This window comes from Pollicipes pollicipes, unplaced genomic scaffold (assembly GCF_011947565.3).
Source record: "Pollicipes pollicipes isolate AB1234 unplaced genomic scaffold, Ppol_2.1 Scaffold_4295;HRSCAF=5057_pilon_pilon_pilon, whole genome shotgun sequence".
NCBI lineage: Eukaryota > Metazoa > Arthropoda > Thecostraca > Pollicipedomorpha > Pollicipedidae > Pollicipes > Pollicipes pollicipes.
In genome coordinates, this window is record NW_023596461.1 from 15,062,941 (window position 1) to 15,080,285 (window position 17,345).

Here is a 17,345-nt window from a genome sequence, read left to right on the forward strand (position 1 = left end):
CGCTCGACGTGGTCCTGTCTCCCCTCCCCGCCCCACTGCACCACCCAAGGTAAACAGGATTGCGCCACTTTGTCGCCGTTTACAAGCAAGAGGCTGACTTTGTACATCGCCGCTGGTAGACTAGTGTGAGATGGATGAGCGAAATGTGATTTTAAATGTTTATTATCAACACCTCACGTATGCATAAGCGCCAGTGTATCCACCGAATGTGTATATGTCCAACACTTGATAGGAGGCCAGGTGACGACACCTGTCTGAGCTCTGGATCTCACATGGCGCGGGCGGTGCTCGTGTTAGGCCGTAGGCACGCGTCATATACACGCATGAACGTCGATGCTTTTTGGGGAAATCCAAACTAGGCAACGTTGAGACAGCAGTGAGCTTCAGCAGGACCCAACACACACGCGCGGAAACACCCCCCTGAATCCCAACGTCCAAAACTGGTGTTTACAAAAACTGCACTGCCGCTGCTTGTCCTTCCAGGGCTCCCGGTGACCGCACCGCCGGGCCATATGTGACCGTGCCGTAGGTCACTGGAAGTGACCGCGCCGCGGGTCACAGGAGGTAACCGCGCCGCAGGTCACAAGAGGTGACCGAGCCGCGGGCCACATCAGGCGACCGTGCTGCGGGTCACGCAAGGTGACCGTGCCGCGGGTCACAGGAGGTGACCACGCCGCGGGTCACTGGACGTGACCGCGCCGCCGGGCCGCTGGTGACCGCGCCGCGGGTCACAGCTGTGGGCAGCGTGCGCTCCCGAGCACCCGGCGCTGAGCGGGCGGCCGCCGCGTCACCTGGCGCGCCGCCCTCTGCGGTCGCCGTGTGGGAGGTTCCCGGTACGGCCGGCTCCGGCTCGAGGCCCTCTGACGTAGGCTGGCCCGGGCCGGCTCGGCGGGCCGCCCGCAGCGCCGCCCGGCGGCCAGGCCCACATTTACGGGCTTCGGGACACCGACGCGGCGGGCCGGCCGGGCGGCGCTGCGTACCTGGAACGGTATTGTACTTCAGGCGGCGCTGGCAGGGGACCGGCCGTGCAGAGTGACTTATTGGCCGTGCCGTAGGAGGAGGGTGAATGAGGCGGGAGGGGGGGGGGGGGAGGAGGGGGATCATGGCTGTCTGAGCCCGCCGTCATGACAGATTATGTGTAGCGTGATACATTCCAAGCTGCTGATGAATAATCGTTGCTAATATGCTCTACAATGGCTGACGATGGAGATATTTACCCAACTTGCATCATCACCACTCGACATAACGGGAAGAAATCAGGATTCCAGCGGCGAGCAGTGGGTGGCTCCAGGTGTTCAAGGAAGTTGTAAGTAAACTTGTAGCTTCCACGACATTCGATTTCACTGACGTGTGATACCTTGAAGCGACAGGGGAGGCAGTACGCAGAATGCGTATGTAGCAGCGCCTGAATACAACCACGGTTCTAAAAGCGCACTCCGAAACAGATAATACGGCATCAGACTTGGATTAACGGGAGGCAATGTTGATAAACACCGTATATTTCGAGAACCAAGTTGCTGAGAAAGCCTGTACCGTAATGAATAAAGACGATTCAATGTGATGCATTTCTTCTAAGCCGACCAATAATTTCAAAGCTGGGGAGACAAATGGTACATCTCTCCAAAACAAGTAGCAGTGTTCTTCCGGCGTCTTAACACGCACACAGTACGACAACCATTCCAAACATGACGGACTCGACCATTTTTCACGGCATACAAGGCGTCTTCAAATTAGAATCCCGACAAGGGCAGCTGTCAAACGTCCTGCAATCCCAGCTGCGACGGGCGGAGGCCACGGCCCGGTCTTACGGCCGATGAGCCGGTCCGTCGCGCCGGCGCCCTGCGTCTGGACCGACCGATCCGGGCGGACAGCCGCGCCGGTCAGGGCCGCGCGGCGGGCGGCGCTCGCCCGTCACCTGCAGGCCCCCGCACCCCGCACCCCGCACACCGCACACCGCGCACCGCACACCGCACGGTCGCCGTCCCGCCGACACGTCCGGCACGGCTCGTCTTCCGCCATCACCGGCGCACCCCGGTCACCAGCGCACGTCGGCCCACCGTGTCAAGGGAGTGGGAGCACGAGCATCCCGACAGCACCCGGACGCGACGTTCCAGCGCGGACCACAGCCGCCCCCGCCCCCCTCTCCCCGACCCACAGTCCGGTCGGTCACAGCGGCTGACGCTGCAGCAGCTGCGAGCTGCCGGTCGGTCGATACCAACCAGGCGGTGGTCTGCTCTGCCAGCCGCTCTGGTCGGGCGGACGGCAGTCTGCCCCGGTAACCGCTCAGGCGGTGGTCTGCTCTGCCAGCCGCTCTGGTTAGGCGGGCGGCAGTCTGCCCAGGTAACCGCTAAGACGGTGGTCTGCTCAGTCAGCTGCTCTGGTCAGGCGGACGGGCTCAAGCGGTGGTCTGCTCAGCCAGCTGCTCTGGTCAGGCTGGACGGCAGTCTGCGCAGGTAACCGCTCAGACGGTGGTCTGCTCTGCCAGTCGCTCTGGTCAGGCGGACGGGCTCAAGCGGTGGTCTGCTCAGCCAGCCGCTCTGGTCCGGCTGGGCGGCAGTCTGCCCCGGTGACCGCTTAGATGGTAGTGTTCTCTGGTCCTCCACTCCACTGCCGCCTCTCGCCACGCCCGGGCAGTACAAAAATAATAAGCGGACGCCTGCTGGGCAGAAATTTTACCCCGCACCGCCAACGGCTTCGTTGCTTTTGCGCCCCAGTGGGAGGGGCTCCCGTTGTGCGCCTCGTTATGAGCCTCACTACACGCCCACGTGAGAGCGCCTCTCAAACCACAACGGCAAAACGGATGTCATGCTCTCAGTACTGCAACGGACGGTGGGTTTTCAAGATCTCAACTGTGAAAACAGGCCTTTGCGGAAACCGGTGGCAACTTGGAACTCGCTCGGCTTCTCCGTAGATGCACCGTGGCTACCGCAGAAGCAACTGAATGGGTTTTGAACGTGCACCGCTCACTCACGTAACGCTGCTCACCATCTGGAAAACGGACGCACGCTTGACACGACGCCGCACTTGTACGGCGATACAGGTCAGACGCGTAGGCGTCAGCTTGCCGAATGGTTTTCAATCAAAGCCTCTCTTTCCAGTTTGCGTTTGCAAGTTAAGTGAAGGCACATTCCGAACCCACGCTGAAAACACGGGGCAAAAACCAGCAAGACGATCCGCTGGCGGGCCACGCCATTGTGGGGGCTGTAAACCGTCGGAGGTCTGCAGCCGGCGCCAGTGTGCGGAGCGCGTCCACCCCGCGGACCTGGCGGCGACCGCAGCGCTGCCGTGCCACGCCACGAGCAAAACCATGCCCCAAGGCCGACCGGCGTCCGTCACAGTCCTGCATGCCCCGTCCGCGATGTAGGTATGTGCATGCCTGCGCCGGTGATGTCAGAGGAGGGAAAGAGAGACGTAGCGCCGGCTCAGCGGAAGCCGCACTCCGCGGCGCGCAGAACGGAATCCAGCCTCGGCGCGAGAGGCGACTCGAACATTCAAACTCGGCGCGTCGGGACGCAACGAGGCGCAGCCCGTGACCTTTCAGAGGTTTTCACCTGGATGGGCTGGGCTCTGGCAGCGGAGCAGCATCGATTTATTGGCCGTCAGGTCATGCGACTCCTTCTGAAGGACATTTTGCATGCAAAATATATCCACCCACCACTGGCGGCAGCTTTTATCAAAGGCGCACCTTAAAGGGGTATGACAGCGTATGCCTCCTTGGAATCACTTGGCTGAAGAGGGCAGATCTTTGAGATAGTTGTTGGGGAGGCGGCGACCCCTCTACCATCACTAAGTGCGCACGTTCACATAGTCTGTGATACACATGGTCTAGATGGCTCCAAGAATAGGGAGGTCCATTTTTATTCCAATCACGCCTTTCTTTGTCCTTCATCTGCATACCTTCGTCTTTTCATCACCACCTCGAGAGAGTGTCTCCGTGCGTCCTGCCGCCTCCGGTGGGCATAGAGGGCGCCAAAATAACCCAGCGCTCGAGTGTTTGTTACAGAACGCGGGCAATAACAGCTACACGCGCTTTTCCCGGTATGGTGTCACCACCATGCATTCAGGCAAAGCACCCAGACGATTTCCTGCTACAAACAGTAATATCGTCCTCAGAAAGTGCTTTCCTGCTGACATAGTATTGGGTATTGATGGCAGTATTTCATATTTGTATGAGGTTTTCAAATGATATACCCATTTTGGAGAATCAGTGCAGTTCACAGCCCTGTCATTTCTAAGAGATAAAACTTTCTGGTTTCTGAGCTTAACGCCCGCGAACTTATAAGCTGTTTCGCGCCACCTATTTCAAGATCAGCCAGGCGTGCATGACGTGACAGAAGTGTCACACAAACACTGTCACCCCATTGGCCATGTGAAGCCCAAGGCCAAGAAAAATATGACCATCCAGTTCTTTGTGTTTGGCGTGCGTTTGCACAACTGCTGGCGCCAACGTACCTCAGTAGGCTGTTGACCACTACAATGCGTTCAGCGCGTGTTTCGAACACGAATCACGTTTTGTGCTGCATAATACAGGAATTTAGACAGTGGTACGCATTAGGACGACGAAATATGTGAATGCAAGTAAACAACGCAAAATCACGGACAAATATGCAAAAATACCACGAGAAAGGGCACAACCACGAGAGCATTAGGTTATGCAAACAACGTACCCATAAGCACACCTATCGACAAGTTGGAATACTACAAGTGGGTCCCGTCCGCAGCCCGTCCGCCGCGCTGGCCATTCTGTACGGCTAGTTTGTCATAATTATTCCATGTTTGCCGGCTAGTTTTATAATTCCCTTTAATGAGGAAACAAGGACTGAACACACCGAATGTTGTGTGCAAAGCATGCCATGGATTTGGAACACAGCTTCCGAGGAGCACCTGTGCGTGAATCAAACTTTTTAATAGAGACCTTGTCGGCCTGCAATACATCCGTCAAGCATGGAAAGGATCTGGTTTGCGAGGAAAGCACAACTTGATTCTGTTGATTCGCTGACGATGCAAACAATCACACAAAGTCTAAGGATGTCATCCAGGCTTAGGAAGCATCCAATCCATGCAACTTATGCAGACAAAAATCCCCGTGTGATTTTCCTAGACCTATATGGTAGTTTCGCTGCGCGGAAATGTCAGGCAGATGTTGCGTTTTCTTTGCGCTTTGTCTTTTAATTCAGGAAAACACCAAACCATATGCTTCATATCAGCAGCGAAACCAAGCAAGGACGAACGAATCCTAACGAGCGTCGTACTGCACACTGGGGGGGGGGGGGGGGGGGGGGGGGCAGCAGGGCCCTCTGGGCAAGTATGTGGCCACGAAAGTGCGCCAAATAAATGCTGTACGAGTTCCCAGCAGCGACGCGCACCAGCTGACAGCTTTATCTCCCGGCAATTCATGATATACTGATATACCTGAAAGCAGCCATCTAGACGTGACCCGTTTTCTTAAAGGCCTACCTTCTGCTAGGACGACTTGTCAACACCGCGGGGAAAGGTCACGGCTGCCCCATGACTGTATTTTAGCTCTATTGTGCTCCATGACGGAGCCCGAATGCCGTAAGGCGAAGCCATGAGTGTAAATGGGGGATTACATTCACACTTTGTGCAAATGGTTGGGCATTAACATACTTGATATTACATTAAACCGAGACTGCAGCAACGAGAACAACTAAGCGACCCACAGATCCTCAGTGCTGACATGCCCCAAGAGCCAAATCAGCACGGGTTCATCCATATCGGGCTATGCTGTGTGGTTTTCCTAGAAATTCTCCTCCGCCAGTAACAGGTACCGATAACACGAAGGCGCACGGAGCATGTCGACTTAAGAGCTTTACGAGCTTAAGTACTTCTGACATCACAGGTGACGTCATAAGCCCGCAGGAGGATTTGAGCGCGGCTTGGCGATGTGTCAATGTCACATTTGGTCGCTATAGCATTCAATTCACATTCCGAGCGCTCCGTCCAATTCCGGCGGAGCAAGATGCCCTGAGCGGTGCCCTGGGACGGGCGCCGTTGGAGTGTCGGCCTGACCACCGGGTGACGTCAGCACCACAGCGAACCACCGGCCGGGTGCTGTTACCAGCTGACCGCCGTCCGGCTCGCCAACAATGAGGCTTAGAAGAAACAGCGTAAGGCGTGAGCTTATTAGCCACCGATATATCCTCGTGAGCTCTACGAAGCCACCAAAAATCCCGGCGGCGTGTTGCGAAGCGTCCAACGGGCGCGCCGACAGGCTGGGGTGCTCACTTGCCGGCGGGCGCGCCGACAGGCTGGGGTACTCACTTGTCGGCGGGCGCCGGCGGCTCATCCGGCTCCGACATCGACTCGAACTCCTCGCTCCATGAGCTGTCGGAGCTGAGCTGGCGGCGCACTTCCAGCCGGTCGGAGCTGAATGGCGTGCCGTCGTCGCCCACCTCGTCTATGTCCTCGTAGATGGTGGCGTCGTCCCACGCGCCGGGGACGGGGCGCACCGCGTCTGCAAGAGCCGGCGAGACGGGTCAGATCGGGTCGGATCAGGTCAGGTCAGGTCAGATCAGATCAGGTCAGGTCAGGTCAGGGGCCGCTGCCGGTTGACGCTCGGCGGCGCGGCACTGGATCGCGAACAAGTGTGGGAGCATCCGCCGTGTGGGCATCGTGGCAAATTTCCTGCAAGCGGGCCTTGGAGTTTGGCAAGTGTGGCATTCCTTGTGAGAAGCTGCAGTGTAGTGGTTCGAAGCACTCATGCACTCCTGGAGGCGATCTCCAGATCGGAGGCCGACGTGCCTGCCAGCTCTTGGCGAGACGGGCACTGATCCTGCCGGGCTGCTTCGTTCCTAAATATGAGGTAATTCGGTGCTGAACGATGAGTCACACAAAGACAAGAGTTTTAATGTCTCGAGATCGTCTAAACATTGCTGTTCCTTGACCCGGATAACCAGGTCTATTTTGGAATCATGTGAAGTGGCACAGCATCGCACCTGTTATCACTATCTTTTTCACACGAAACAGACGAAATCTTAAGGAGGGAGTGAAGTGACAAAGGCATGTGCATTCAACGTTTGAGTGGGTACATGACATGCAAGCATACCGCACTAGGGAAGCGCACAGAAGTCAAATAAAATTCTGGCAGCAAACACGCCCGACAAAGTCATATGTGGTTTTACACAACAGGCCTTATACTTAATACAGAAAAAAATGAAACCCAAATTCAGTGTTGTTGGTGAAGCTAGCAGATCAAAGCCAGTGAACTTTGAAAAGATGGCTGGCTCCTGCATGGCCGGCCGGGAACCGCTGTGTTATCATTGCGCTAAATCAACCGAGGGACCTGCACGAAAGGCAAACAGCCAAACCTTCCACAAAACTGGCCTTTTTGGGGGTGTTCTCCGCATAAAAGTCCAGGCGAATGGTCTTGTCACGAAACGGAGGCCTGGTCTGGTCTGGGGTGGACAACAGTACGCCCCCGTCCCCCACGCCCGTCTGCATGCCCGCCGCAAAGCAGGCTCAGCCTCTTGTGCGGTTGCCACTCACCCATGTGCGGCTGTGGTCAAAGTCCGTGGGCCCATTCATCAACATCAGCCAAACTGAACATTAATCCAGCCACACAGCTGGCACAACAACACGTTAAAAAACGCCACGAGAGAAATACCAGTGGGGCTGCGGGATGGCGCACTTTGCGACCTTACCAGACTGGGACTGAAGGGTTTGTCCGCACTCCCACCCAACAGAAAAAAACAGTGGGCCCTAGCGCACCCATCACTCCAAGAGCATCTACGACCTGGCTCGAGGTGATTGGCACACAAAGAAACACCCATACAAATGTTCCATCGCGCAGTGACTCGTGAAGGTTTCTGTGTTTGTCATCCACAAACATAGCGCGCAGCCCTCGGGCTCAACGTATTGCCCGCAGTGAAGCCTTCACAACCATGCACACACAGCCCTCGAGAAATCTCCGTCAGCAACACGCGTGCTTTCAACGACGGGGGGCCCTCATGCTTAGAAAAAGTTCGCTTCACGCGCAAATTCGGACAACATCTTCGTCTGAGACTGGGCCAGTCACAGTTGCACCGCATCGCGAAAAATTGTGCGGCGCTTTAGCGCCGCGGTCCCCTGGGCGAGTAAGAACCAGTGGTACCGGCGTCATGACTAGGGTAACCCGTCGGTGCTGAAGTGTTCTGAGTAGAGTTCGGCACCGCCCCCATCCCTCTCAAAGTACAGGAGGCGCCAATACCGGTGCGCTGATCTGACCTCCCGCACGCCAGGGGCATTAGTTATACTATGCTATATTAGTTATATTAGTTATGCTATCAGTTATACAGCGTCCGCTCGGCGCCGGATTCACAAATCGATTCGGCCAGCTCTGGTCCGGCTCCGGTCCGGCTCCGGTCCGGCTCCGGTCCGGCTCCGGTCCGGCTTCGGGTCCCCGACCTAGCCGGGAGAGCTGGGTACAGTCCTGACATCAGTCAAACAGTGTCCATAGGGATGGCAGACGGCGTCACCCCAGGCACAGGACAGCGACCCTTCAGCGGCCTGACAGCGAACCGAGCCACTCCGGTAACCTGACAAAGCGACCACAGCCACTCCTTGACAGAGCGGCCAGCTGTACTCCAGCGACCTGCCTGAGCAGCCATCGGTACTCCATTGACTTGCCCGAGCAGCAAGCGGTACTCCAGTGACTTGCCCGAGCAGCCAGCGGCACTCCAGTTGCCTAAGCAAACGGCCAGAGGCACTCCAGGGGCCTGCCGAGCAGCCAGCGGCACTCCAGTGAACCCCGTCCGAGAGGCCAGTGGCACTCCAGTGACCCCGTCCGAGCAGCCAGCGCTCGCTGGCGGCCAGTCGGGGCGCCGCCGGCCGGCAGCTGGCCGCCAAATTGGCGCAGCGGCGGCCGGCTCGTGTTGCAGGTGGCGGCGGCGCGCGAGCGTGGGGGACCGGGGCTGCAGGCGGCCCGCTGACGGGCCGTGACGCAACGGCGTCGGCCACGCCGCCCTTGTGTGTCGCACACCAATTGAGCGGCTCGGCCGCGCCGAGCGCCACAGACGCCGAGCGCCACAGACGCGACCGGAGACGCCTGACGTCAGAGCCAGCTGGTCGATATGGGCGCCGGCCGTCACAACACGTGCCGCCGCTGCCGCCGCTGCGGCACGTCGGCGAGCACGTGGCGATGCGCAGCGGATTTTGAGGGGTCACAGCGCGCGAGGGAGGCCCGCCTGAGGCCAGGAGGGCCCCGCAGCGCCTGAGTCAGCCGCGCTGCTGTCAGTGCTGACAGTCACATAGACTCTGCTCGGAGTCACGCGGACAAGTCGTGAATTGACTCAGCCGGGGAGGACCGGGTGACAAGTGCCGGGGATGCATTCGCGCCGGGATGCCCTACGCCACGTGGTTCGGGAACAGCCCCGCTGTCAGGGGGCCACGGACCGCGCTGTGATACACCCCCCGATACCGTGGATCAAAGCCACGTGCCGCGAGTTCGCGCGCTCCCCGGGAGTCGCGCCACCCACGATCTCCACCTCGAGGCTGGTCCCCGGCCCGGGGTGACGCCAGCTGGCCTTTGGGCATCTCTGTTGCGCCCACAGACGGCGAGAGATAACGGTGGCGGCGACCGGTCGGACAGGCCGACGGCTGCGGCTCCGGCTCCGGCTCCGGTCCGGGACGCCTCCACAAAGCTGGACCGGCGCCGGCGGGGCGGGCCCCGACGCCACGGCCGTCGCCCGGTGCGTCAGCTGCCGCCGAGCCACCGTCACAGCCAAGCCATTCCCAGCATACCCAATGAGCATATCATGCATAATGTCCGGAGATACACAGAGTACGAACAGCGAGAACGCACATATAACCGGTCTCTGCCCAGTCAGGATGGATAAACCGTAGCATGATGCAACTGGAAGGTCACCAAAGAAACAACGTAGGCACCCGCATACCGACTGTAGCTGCTTTTTGGTATCTTAATTACTTACTGAGAACGAAAGGTCATGTCCTTCGTGTTGATGGCTGTGCTTACCATAAGCGTGACTATGTTAACCCATGCTGAACATACGGAACACACGGCCTTTCGACACTCACCACTGGGTCACGCCACACCCCAGTGCGGACTAAAATGTACTGCGCACGTAACGCGGCGCTCCACCAATCTCGTGGTTCGGCGCCGCTCGCTGGTCGGCAGTTTACGCCTAAGCAGTTAACCGAAGCAATGTTGGCGTGCGGGGAGTGCGCATTAGCTGGGGACTCCCTGGCCGATGGGGAAGCGGGGCGAGGGCTCAGCGGGGCAGACAGGGCGACGCGAGTTCACCCGGACTGCAGGAGCTGCAGTGCTGCCATGGCCGGAAATCTCAGCCACTACTCGGGTATTGACCAGATCTGAGACCGTAGCGGCACAGCAGGGTGCAAGCGGGCAAAGTGCGAGCCGCATGAACAACGAGAGATAGATGGACACAGACAGACACGGTGTGATACAGACGGACACACGCGGACTCAGACAGCCAAGCATGCATACGGGCGGACACAGGCAGAGAGCGTTATACAGCCGTGCACCGACAGGACATAGCGAGACACAGTTGGATGCAGGCGGACACAGACGTCACCCACACGGACACAGGAGGATACATACGACAAGCCCCGGTTTGACGCCGTCACACAGGCTGACAGGGAAGATTACGGGGTGACACGGACGAATGCAGCGGAATAACGACGAGAGCGACAGGACACAGACGAACATGGCTGACCACACACAGATACGGGAGGACACATGCGGACAACGACGTACACCGACGGACGCGCCAGGTACAACCGGATGCAAGTGGACACAGGAGAACACAGACGACATACATTGAGACGCTGTTGAAGCAGCGGAACATTTACAGCGATGGCGGGTACATGCAAGCAACGTGGTATAAAGACGAAGGCGAACAGAGAAATGCGTTCGGGTACAGGTGGACCGAGACGCACACTAAGGATACGGCTGAACACGGGAGGACACAAGCGGACGCAGGCGGATCCATATGGGCGCAGTGGGATGCGACTGGATACGGTTGGACATCGGCGGATACTGACGAGCACGTTGGGATACATAGGATGATCAACATCGGCACATGTGAATGCAGTGAGATGCAAAAACAGGACAACACAGGACAGGACAGACGGATACCGAGGGTTACATATGAACACAGCTGGACACATACGAGCACATGTGGACACATCCAGACACATGTGGACAAAACGGTGGACATCGTCGGCCGCAGAGGACCGCCCGTACCTGCGGTCTGCTTCATCGCGTGCCGCCCTCTCAGAGACAGGTAGGCGCGGTGGACGCCCTCTGGCGCGCTCAGCGTTCGCCGCACGGGCAGGTGGGAGCGCATCGGCCGCGGACACAGCGGACACGGCGGACACAGCGGACACGGCGGACACAGCGCGCGGACACGGCGGACCTGCCGCGCGGTCGGCCGGTCGCGGACTGAGCCGGCTGCGGCGGCGGAGGCAGCGGCGGCGGCGGCCGGTCGGCGCCGGCGCGCCGCCTGCTCCCGGCAGCCGCCCGCCCGCCCCAGCGACCGGCTCAAGGTACCCGCTGCCCAGCCGGCCGCAGCGAGCGAGCCCAGATGTGACTCGCCCCGGCTGCGAAGAACGGGCTCCGGGGACGACGGCTGACATCGAGCTGGGGCCGGCGACCATGCGGAGAGCGGAGGGGCGGGTGTGAGACGTGTGGCACGTGCCGTGTGTGGAACGTGACGCCTCCCGCCGAGCCACGGGACAGCACCGAACTGCAAGCAGGCGCGCGCGCACGGCCCTAAGGAGAAAGGGGCCAGGTCTCGTGAGCTTGATAGACGCCCTCCCCAGCGACCCGTTTAGGAACCAGCAGGAGCGTCACCCAAGACAGCCCACAAATATTTCCCGGTGTCTCCCAGCGCTACATTTAAATGTGTGATACTGACCATCACGAAATGAGACGTCCTTCTTTCATGCGTTTTAGTCGATGCCAAGCCACTCGTTGAGCGCGCTTTTGGCTACCAATGGAGCTTGACTTGTCTGGAAACATTGGTTGGCATCGAACGCCTCAATTTCGTAGCACCGTTACATCCGCGATCCGAGGAAATCGAGTATCAGTGGAGCGAGTTCCCGTGCCTTGGAGGGCAGCCAAAGGCTCGCCTATGTGAAATCAGCCACAGCACGCTTCCGTGAAGAGAAGTCAAGGATCATCTGAAACTAACCCTTGACCTTTAAGGTGGCGGTGCTCGCCATTATCAAGTCCCTTTCTGCCTCGAATATGCATGAATTTCTTGAAGAGATGGAAAATCCGTTGCATAAATGCGTTGCTGCATTCTATCAGGCTCTCGTGCAGGGTCATGCGGGTTACGCGAAAGGTTGCATTACGCTTCATTACGATGGCCGCCACAGCATACGCATTTTGAAATCATAAGCTATCCATCATTGTTGGCCATATCGAAATCTGTTCATTAACGTCACAACTGTGAAAGACCAAAAATGCCTTACATACTTTGTCTCTAATAGTAAATAACTGCTCCTACACTGGGGTCGTCCATGTTGCCCCAACGTCAATTTTTGTATTATGTTTTTCAGGGATGTTGATCTCGTCCAGAGAAGTCGAACGCCGTTCGGTTTTTCAGAATGGCCCCAGTAGTTCCCGAGATGCCTTAGGCCTTACATGTTTACCACTCGCCCGGTCGTCCGAGTTCACCGCCGAGCCACGGGTGCCAGAGTCCACTGCTGTGCCTCCAAGCTTTCCGACTGTCACTGGCCCTTTGCCATCCATCACGTTGTTGAAGCACCAGTCTCCAGTTCGTATCACTCACCAAACACTGACGGCCTGGCGCCGAGCCCTGCTGAACGAGGTGCCAGCCGCCGAGTGGCTGAAGTTGGCCGACAATACGGAAAACGGCAGTCTCAATGGTGTATTGAGCGGTGCTGGGAAAATTGGGTCATTATGATACGCATTGTTTATGATCTCACTGATTATTTACTGCGCCCTGAGAACAGGACAGGCATGTCTGTGGGAACCGGGGGGCTTGTGGGGAGCTTGGTGCCTCTCCCAATAATTGAAAAACTCTCACCTTAATTATCATCTCAACACACACGCTACTTACAGTACAAGACGGTCCAAAGCTTTGCAAACGTCCCGCCCACGGTTAGGACAGCTTTTCGGAGCCTGCTAGAGCAAACTGCATGGAGAGGTCCTGCCCGTCATATCCCCAAGATATCGCGCTTCTGCTGCGCCTCCAAACACAGCGATTTTTGGGTGACCCGCGCCGTCACGAAAATGCCTGCATTGAGTCAGTTGAGCCCGCCACCGCTGGCATGATTATTGACGCCCCGCGCCCGCGGACCCAGCGCGCATGTAAGCAGAGCCGGCCGCCCGCTTTCACCACCGCACCCCGCTGCCGGCACGTATGGACGGAGCGGCGCGCTCGGAAAGCAACGGGTCCTATGACGTCACACGCCGGCCGGCCAGTTCCCTTCAGAACTGGCACACCCCGCTCGTCGGGCACCGCGGAAATCCCCTGGACGCGTATCTAGCGCGTCCGACGCAAGTCAGGCAGCCATTGCCGGGCTGCACATATCACGCGTGCCGGCACGACAATAAGGCCTTATGAATACCGCAGCTGCCGGCAACGCGAAGATTGCGCCATGATATTGGCTAGTGGCATTGATGATACTGGCTCGTGATATTGACTAGCCTCTAATGGTATTGGCGTCGCATGTCAGGCATTTAATAAGTAAGGAGAACCGCCACGCCTGGGGCGTCCTGTGATGTTGGCAGTGCATGAGGCGTTTCCCGCCTCCAGCTGATTCACGGAAGACCCGGCAAGAAATCGCATCGCAGAGATCCGGATCGCCAACTTCAAAGCTCGGAAATGTCTATCATCGACTTCATCATGCGTCTGATAATGTCTATGTGTTTAATATATGTAATAATTAATAATGTAATAATGTTTATGTGTATGTCCATGTGTCTAAATGTATATCATCGACGCGTAGGAAACTCCGCAAGCATAATGTCTTTCACATTTTCCTTACGGTTATCACGAAATGGTCAAACGGTCTATCGGCACATCTAGCATATGGGGGTTACTGACAGGCCTCCCACACTGGATGCCGTGGACGTTAGCGTTGTGCGCGCCGAAGATCGGACAAGAGTGCTAATGAAACTTACTGCCCATCTATGTCATTTGTCCACGCCTTCCAAGATACACAGACGTGACAGCACCATTTCAGTGGAATGCCAATGTCAATTGTCTTGTTGCCCATCGTGTTGCGTCACATTGCCTGCGTCACGTAATTAACTCGTCATCGGTCTACAGCACAGACGTTTGTAGCCAAGCTCTCTACAGTTTTTTCCTATCCGAGTTCGTCATCCAATCACTTTCTCCCAATAGCACTGCAGGTCCGCACACACCATCTTCAGCTGCATATGGGGGTTACCGCACCGCACCACAGCCGTCTTCAGCTGACTACCGCCAGCCGGCAGTCTGCCCAGAGCTGGGCCTGGTCGGAGTCCCTGACAGAGTCCAGTCCGCCAGGAGTCCACAGCCGTCTCCAGTAGACTGCCACCAGCCGGCAGTCTACCCAGAGCTGGGCCTGGTCGGAGTCCCTGACAGAGTCCAGTCCGCCAGGAGTCCACAGCCGTCTCCAGCAGACTGCCACCAGCTGGCAGTCTGCCCAGAGCTGGGCCTGGTCGGAGTCCCTGACAGAGTCCAGTCCGCCAGGAGTCCACAGCCGTCTCCAGTAGACTGCCACCAGCTGGCAGTCTGCCCAGAGCTGGGCCTGGTCGGCCGTCCCAGACAGGGTGTCCGCCCGGGGTCCACAGACACACTGGAGAGAGCACTTCCCCCATTCTCCTCATTCCGCTCCGTACAACGCCATTCCCTCGTTTGATGTGTCCAACAGGAGTGTAGTGTGTCAAAATAAGTTAGGGGAGAGCTGAACAAGGGAAAATTAATATACCTACCCACCAAATACGCAAGCGCGTTTTACCTGAACTTGTCTCACTTCCTTCTCAAGGCTTAAGGGCTGGTGGCCCCCTTGTCCCCCCCAAAAAAAAACCGCCTGGAAACCACAACCAGACGTAACGGTCACGGCAACGGGGGTGGTCTGAAAGCTTGCCGCCACGGTCCCCGTTTTCAGTCTGGGATCCCAGTCTCCACAACATCCCAACCAGCGCGGTCAGGTGGTCCGAAACCTTCTTCCACGGCTCCACTCTCACTTGCTCTGAAGCGTGTCGCGGTCTCACCAAGGCCCGTCTCGTCATCATCCGCGCGCGTTCATTGTTGAGGCACTCACTCAGCCCCGCGCATCAGCCTCGTCAGCCCTCCGTTGGCACTGGACGAAGAACACGGCAAACAGCATCCTCGCTTCGCTGACGGTTTTGAAAGACAAATGACCCTTCGGCACGTACACAGGGGCAGTCTGCCCCGTCTTGACTGTCTAGAGCAGCCCAACTGCCGGTGACGCCCACGTGGGGCCGGACGATGGGGGCCGCCGTTGTTTGCGGGGCAGGCACGTCGATGAGTCGGTGCTACGCCCCGGGTATGTGTGGAGCGTCCGGCATGCGCTGCCCCGCCACACCTGTCTCGGCATCCTCCCGAACAAATGAGCCCAGCCTCCCTAGACAAACCCTAGTGAGGAGGGAGCGGCGGGGCCTCCAGAAATACGTCGTTCGGTTACGACAAAGTGGGATAAGGCAAAATTCGCTTCCGGAGTTAACTGGACGTGTCTTAAGCCGTCTATTTGCGGGGTCATATTCTAGCAAATATGACCCCGAAAACACCGATAGGTGGCAGCACGGAACCAGACATGGGCCTATCCGCGGAGATCCTTAACGTTTAGAAACGTCCAGCATCCGAACACGATTGGTCCTTCCGTCGGGCCTGTCTCAGATATGACCACTGCGGTCATCACGCACCACCGACGTCAGTAGTCCGGTCGGGTGGAGACACTGATGCTACCCTTCCCTGATTGGTCCAGACGTGTGTGAGGTAAGACGCCACAAAGCCCCTCTAAACAATGCCTCAGCCAAGTCAGTCACTGCATTGGTTTCTGAACAGAGACGGGTACAGAATCGCACCCAACCGAGTGGAGAAGCAGGCCTGTCATTCACATGACAGCAGGCCACTCACCGCTAATGGCATCATATATTTCTTCTCCGAGAGAGCGCACCCGTTCCGCGGGAGTTGGCTCGATATCCTCATAGATAGGATGCCTTGCCGGACCTTGCGGCAGCGCTGGCGGCGGCGGTGGCGGCGGCGGTGGCGGCGGTGGCGGCGGTGGCGGTGGTGCAGACGAAGGAGGGGGCGGCGAGATCGAAGGAGGAGGCGGTGGCGGTGGGGGCGGCGTCGGCGGCGGGGGTGAAGCAGGTGGCGGTGGCGGCGGCGGTGGTGGCGTCTGCCCGCCGTCCGATCCGGCCTGACCCTGGGTCGGGTCACGGCGGCGCGGCGTACCCCGATGTGGTACCGCGTACTCGGGCTCGGTGCCGGCCTGCAGCTGCAGTCCGTCCAGCGAGTCGTAGCCAGCCGCGTCCAGCAGCGCCAGGTGTTCCTCGAAACAGTTGGAATAGCGGTCGACCGCCTGGCGGCAGGGGCCGGGCAACGGCGACGCGGCGTCCGCTGCCTCGTCCTCGTCGTCCGAGCTGGCGGCGCCGGCGGCGGGGAGGGGCGCGGGGCGGTCCAGAGACGGCCGGCTGACCTCGCCACAGCTGGCGCCGCCCGCCGCCGCCGCCGCCGCCGCCGGTCGGCCGCCGCCGCTCTCTAGCGGCTCGGCACGTGGCGCGTCCGACGTGACCCGGCCCTCGCACCCCTCCGTGTCCGGCGCCGCCGCCGGCACGGCGTAGACCGCGTCCGAGACCGGGGCGGACCGCGGGCTGGCGTAGGTGGCGGCGTCGCTGGCGACGACCGCCGCTGGGGCGTCCGGCTGAACCGGCTGGGCCGACTGACCGGGCCCACCGACCGACCTGTCGGCGGCGGGCGGTCCCCCGGCTGCGTCGGCGAGCAGCGGTGACCCGCGGGCTTCGGGCGGGCAGGAGTCGCCGCGGAGCACCTGCACGCTCTCGGAGCAAGGCAGCGCCTCGACCGCCACCCACACGAACTTATTCTCGGCACCGGCCAGCGAGCGCCGATCACACCTGTTGCGTGCCGCGCCGCCCTGCCGCAGGATGACGTCGTTGTTCGCCATGATGACGTCATCGGCGCCGCGACGTCCGGCGCTGCGGCGACGTGGCTGGCGTCGGCGTCGGCGCAGACACCCGTCGATTCACGCCGGAGGCGACGCGGCGCCCCTCACCTCACCGCGGGACACGCGGCACTACCCGACCGTGGCCGCCGTCGGGCCCCATCTGGCAGCACTCATTATGACACGGCACGGCGCGGCGCTGC

General features: G+C 59.1%; 1 protein-coding gene across 2 annotated transcripts in view; it reads right to left on the reverse strand.

Moving 5' to 3' along the window:
- LOC119096306 (rho guanine nucleotide exchange factor 10) overlaps nt 1-17,345 on the reverse strand; it is a 44,690-nt gene that overhangs the window by 15,837 nt on the left and 11,508 nt on the right. Inside the window, exons 1-2 of one of the 2 annotated variants that reach the window (XM_037219144.1) lie at nt 11,222-11,405; nt 6,283-6,475 (exon numbers count right to left, since the gene is read on the reverse strand). In XM_037219144.1, the coding sequence (XP_037075039.1) occupies nt 6,283-6,475; nt 11,222-11,324 (296 nt within the window). In that variant the 5' untranslated portion in view covers nt 11,325-11,405. Of the gene's footprint in view, nt 1-6,282; nt 6,476-11,221; nt 11,406-17,345 lie in introns of those variants that run through there. The other variant, XM_037219143.1, reaches the window with a different exon arrangement.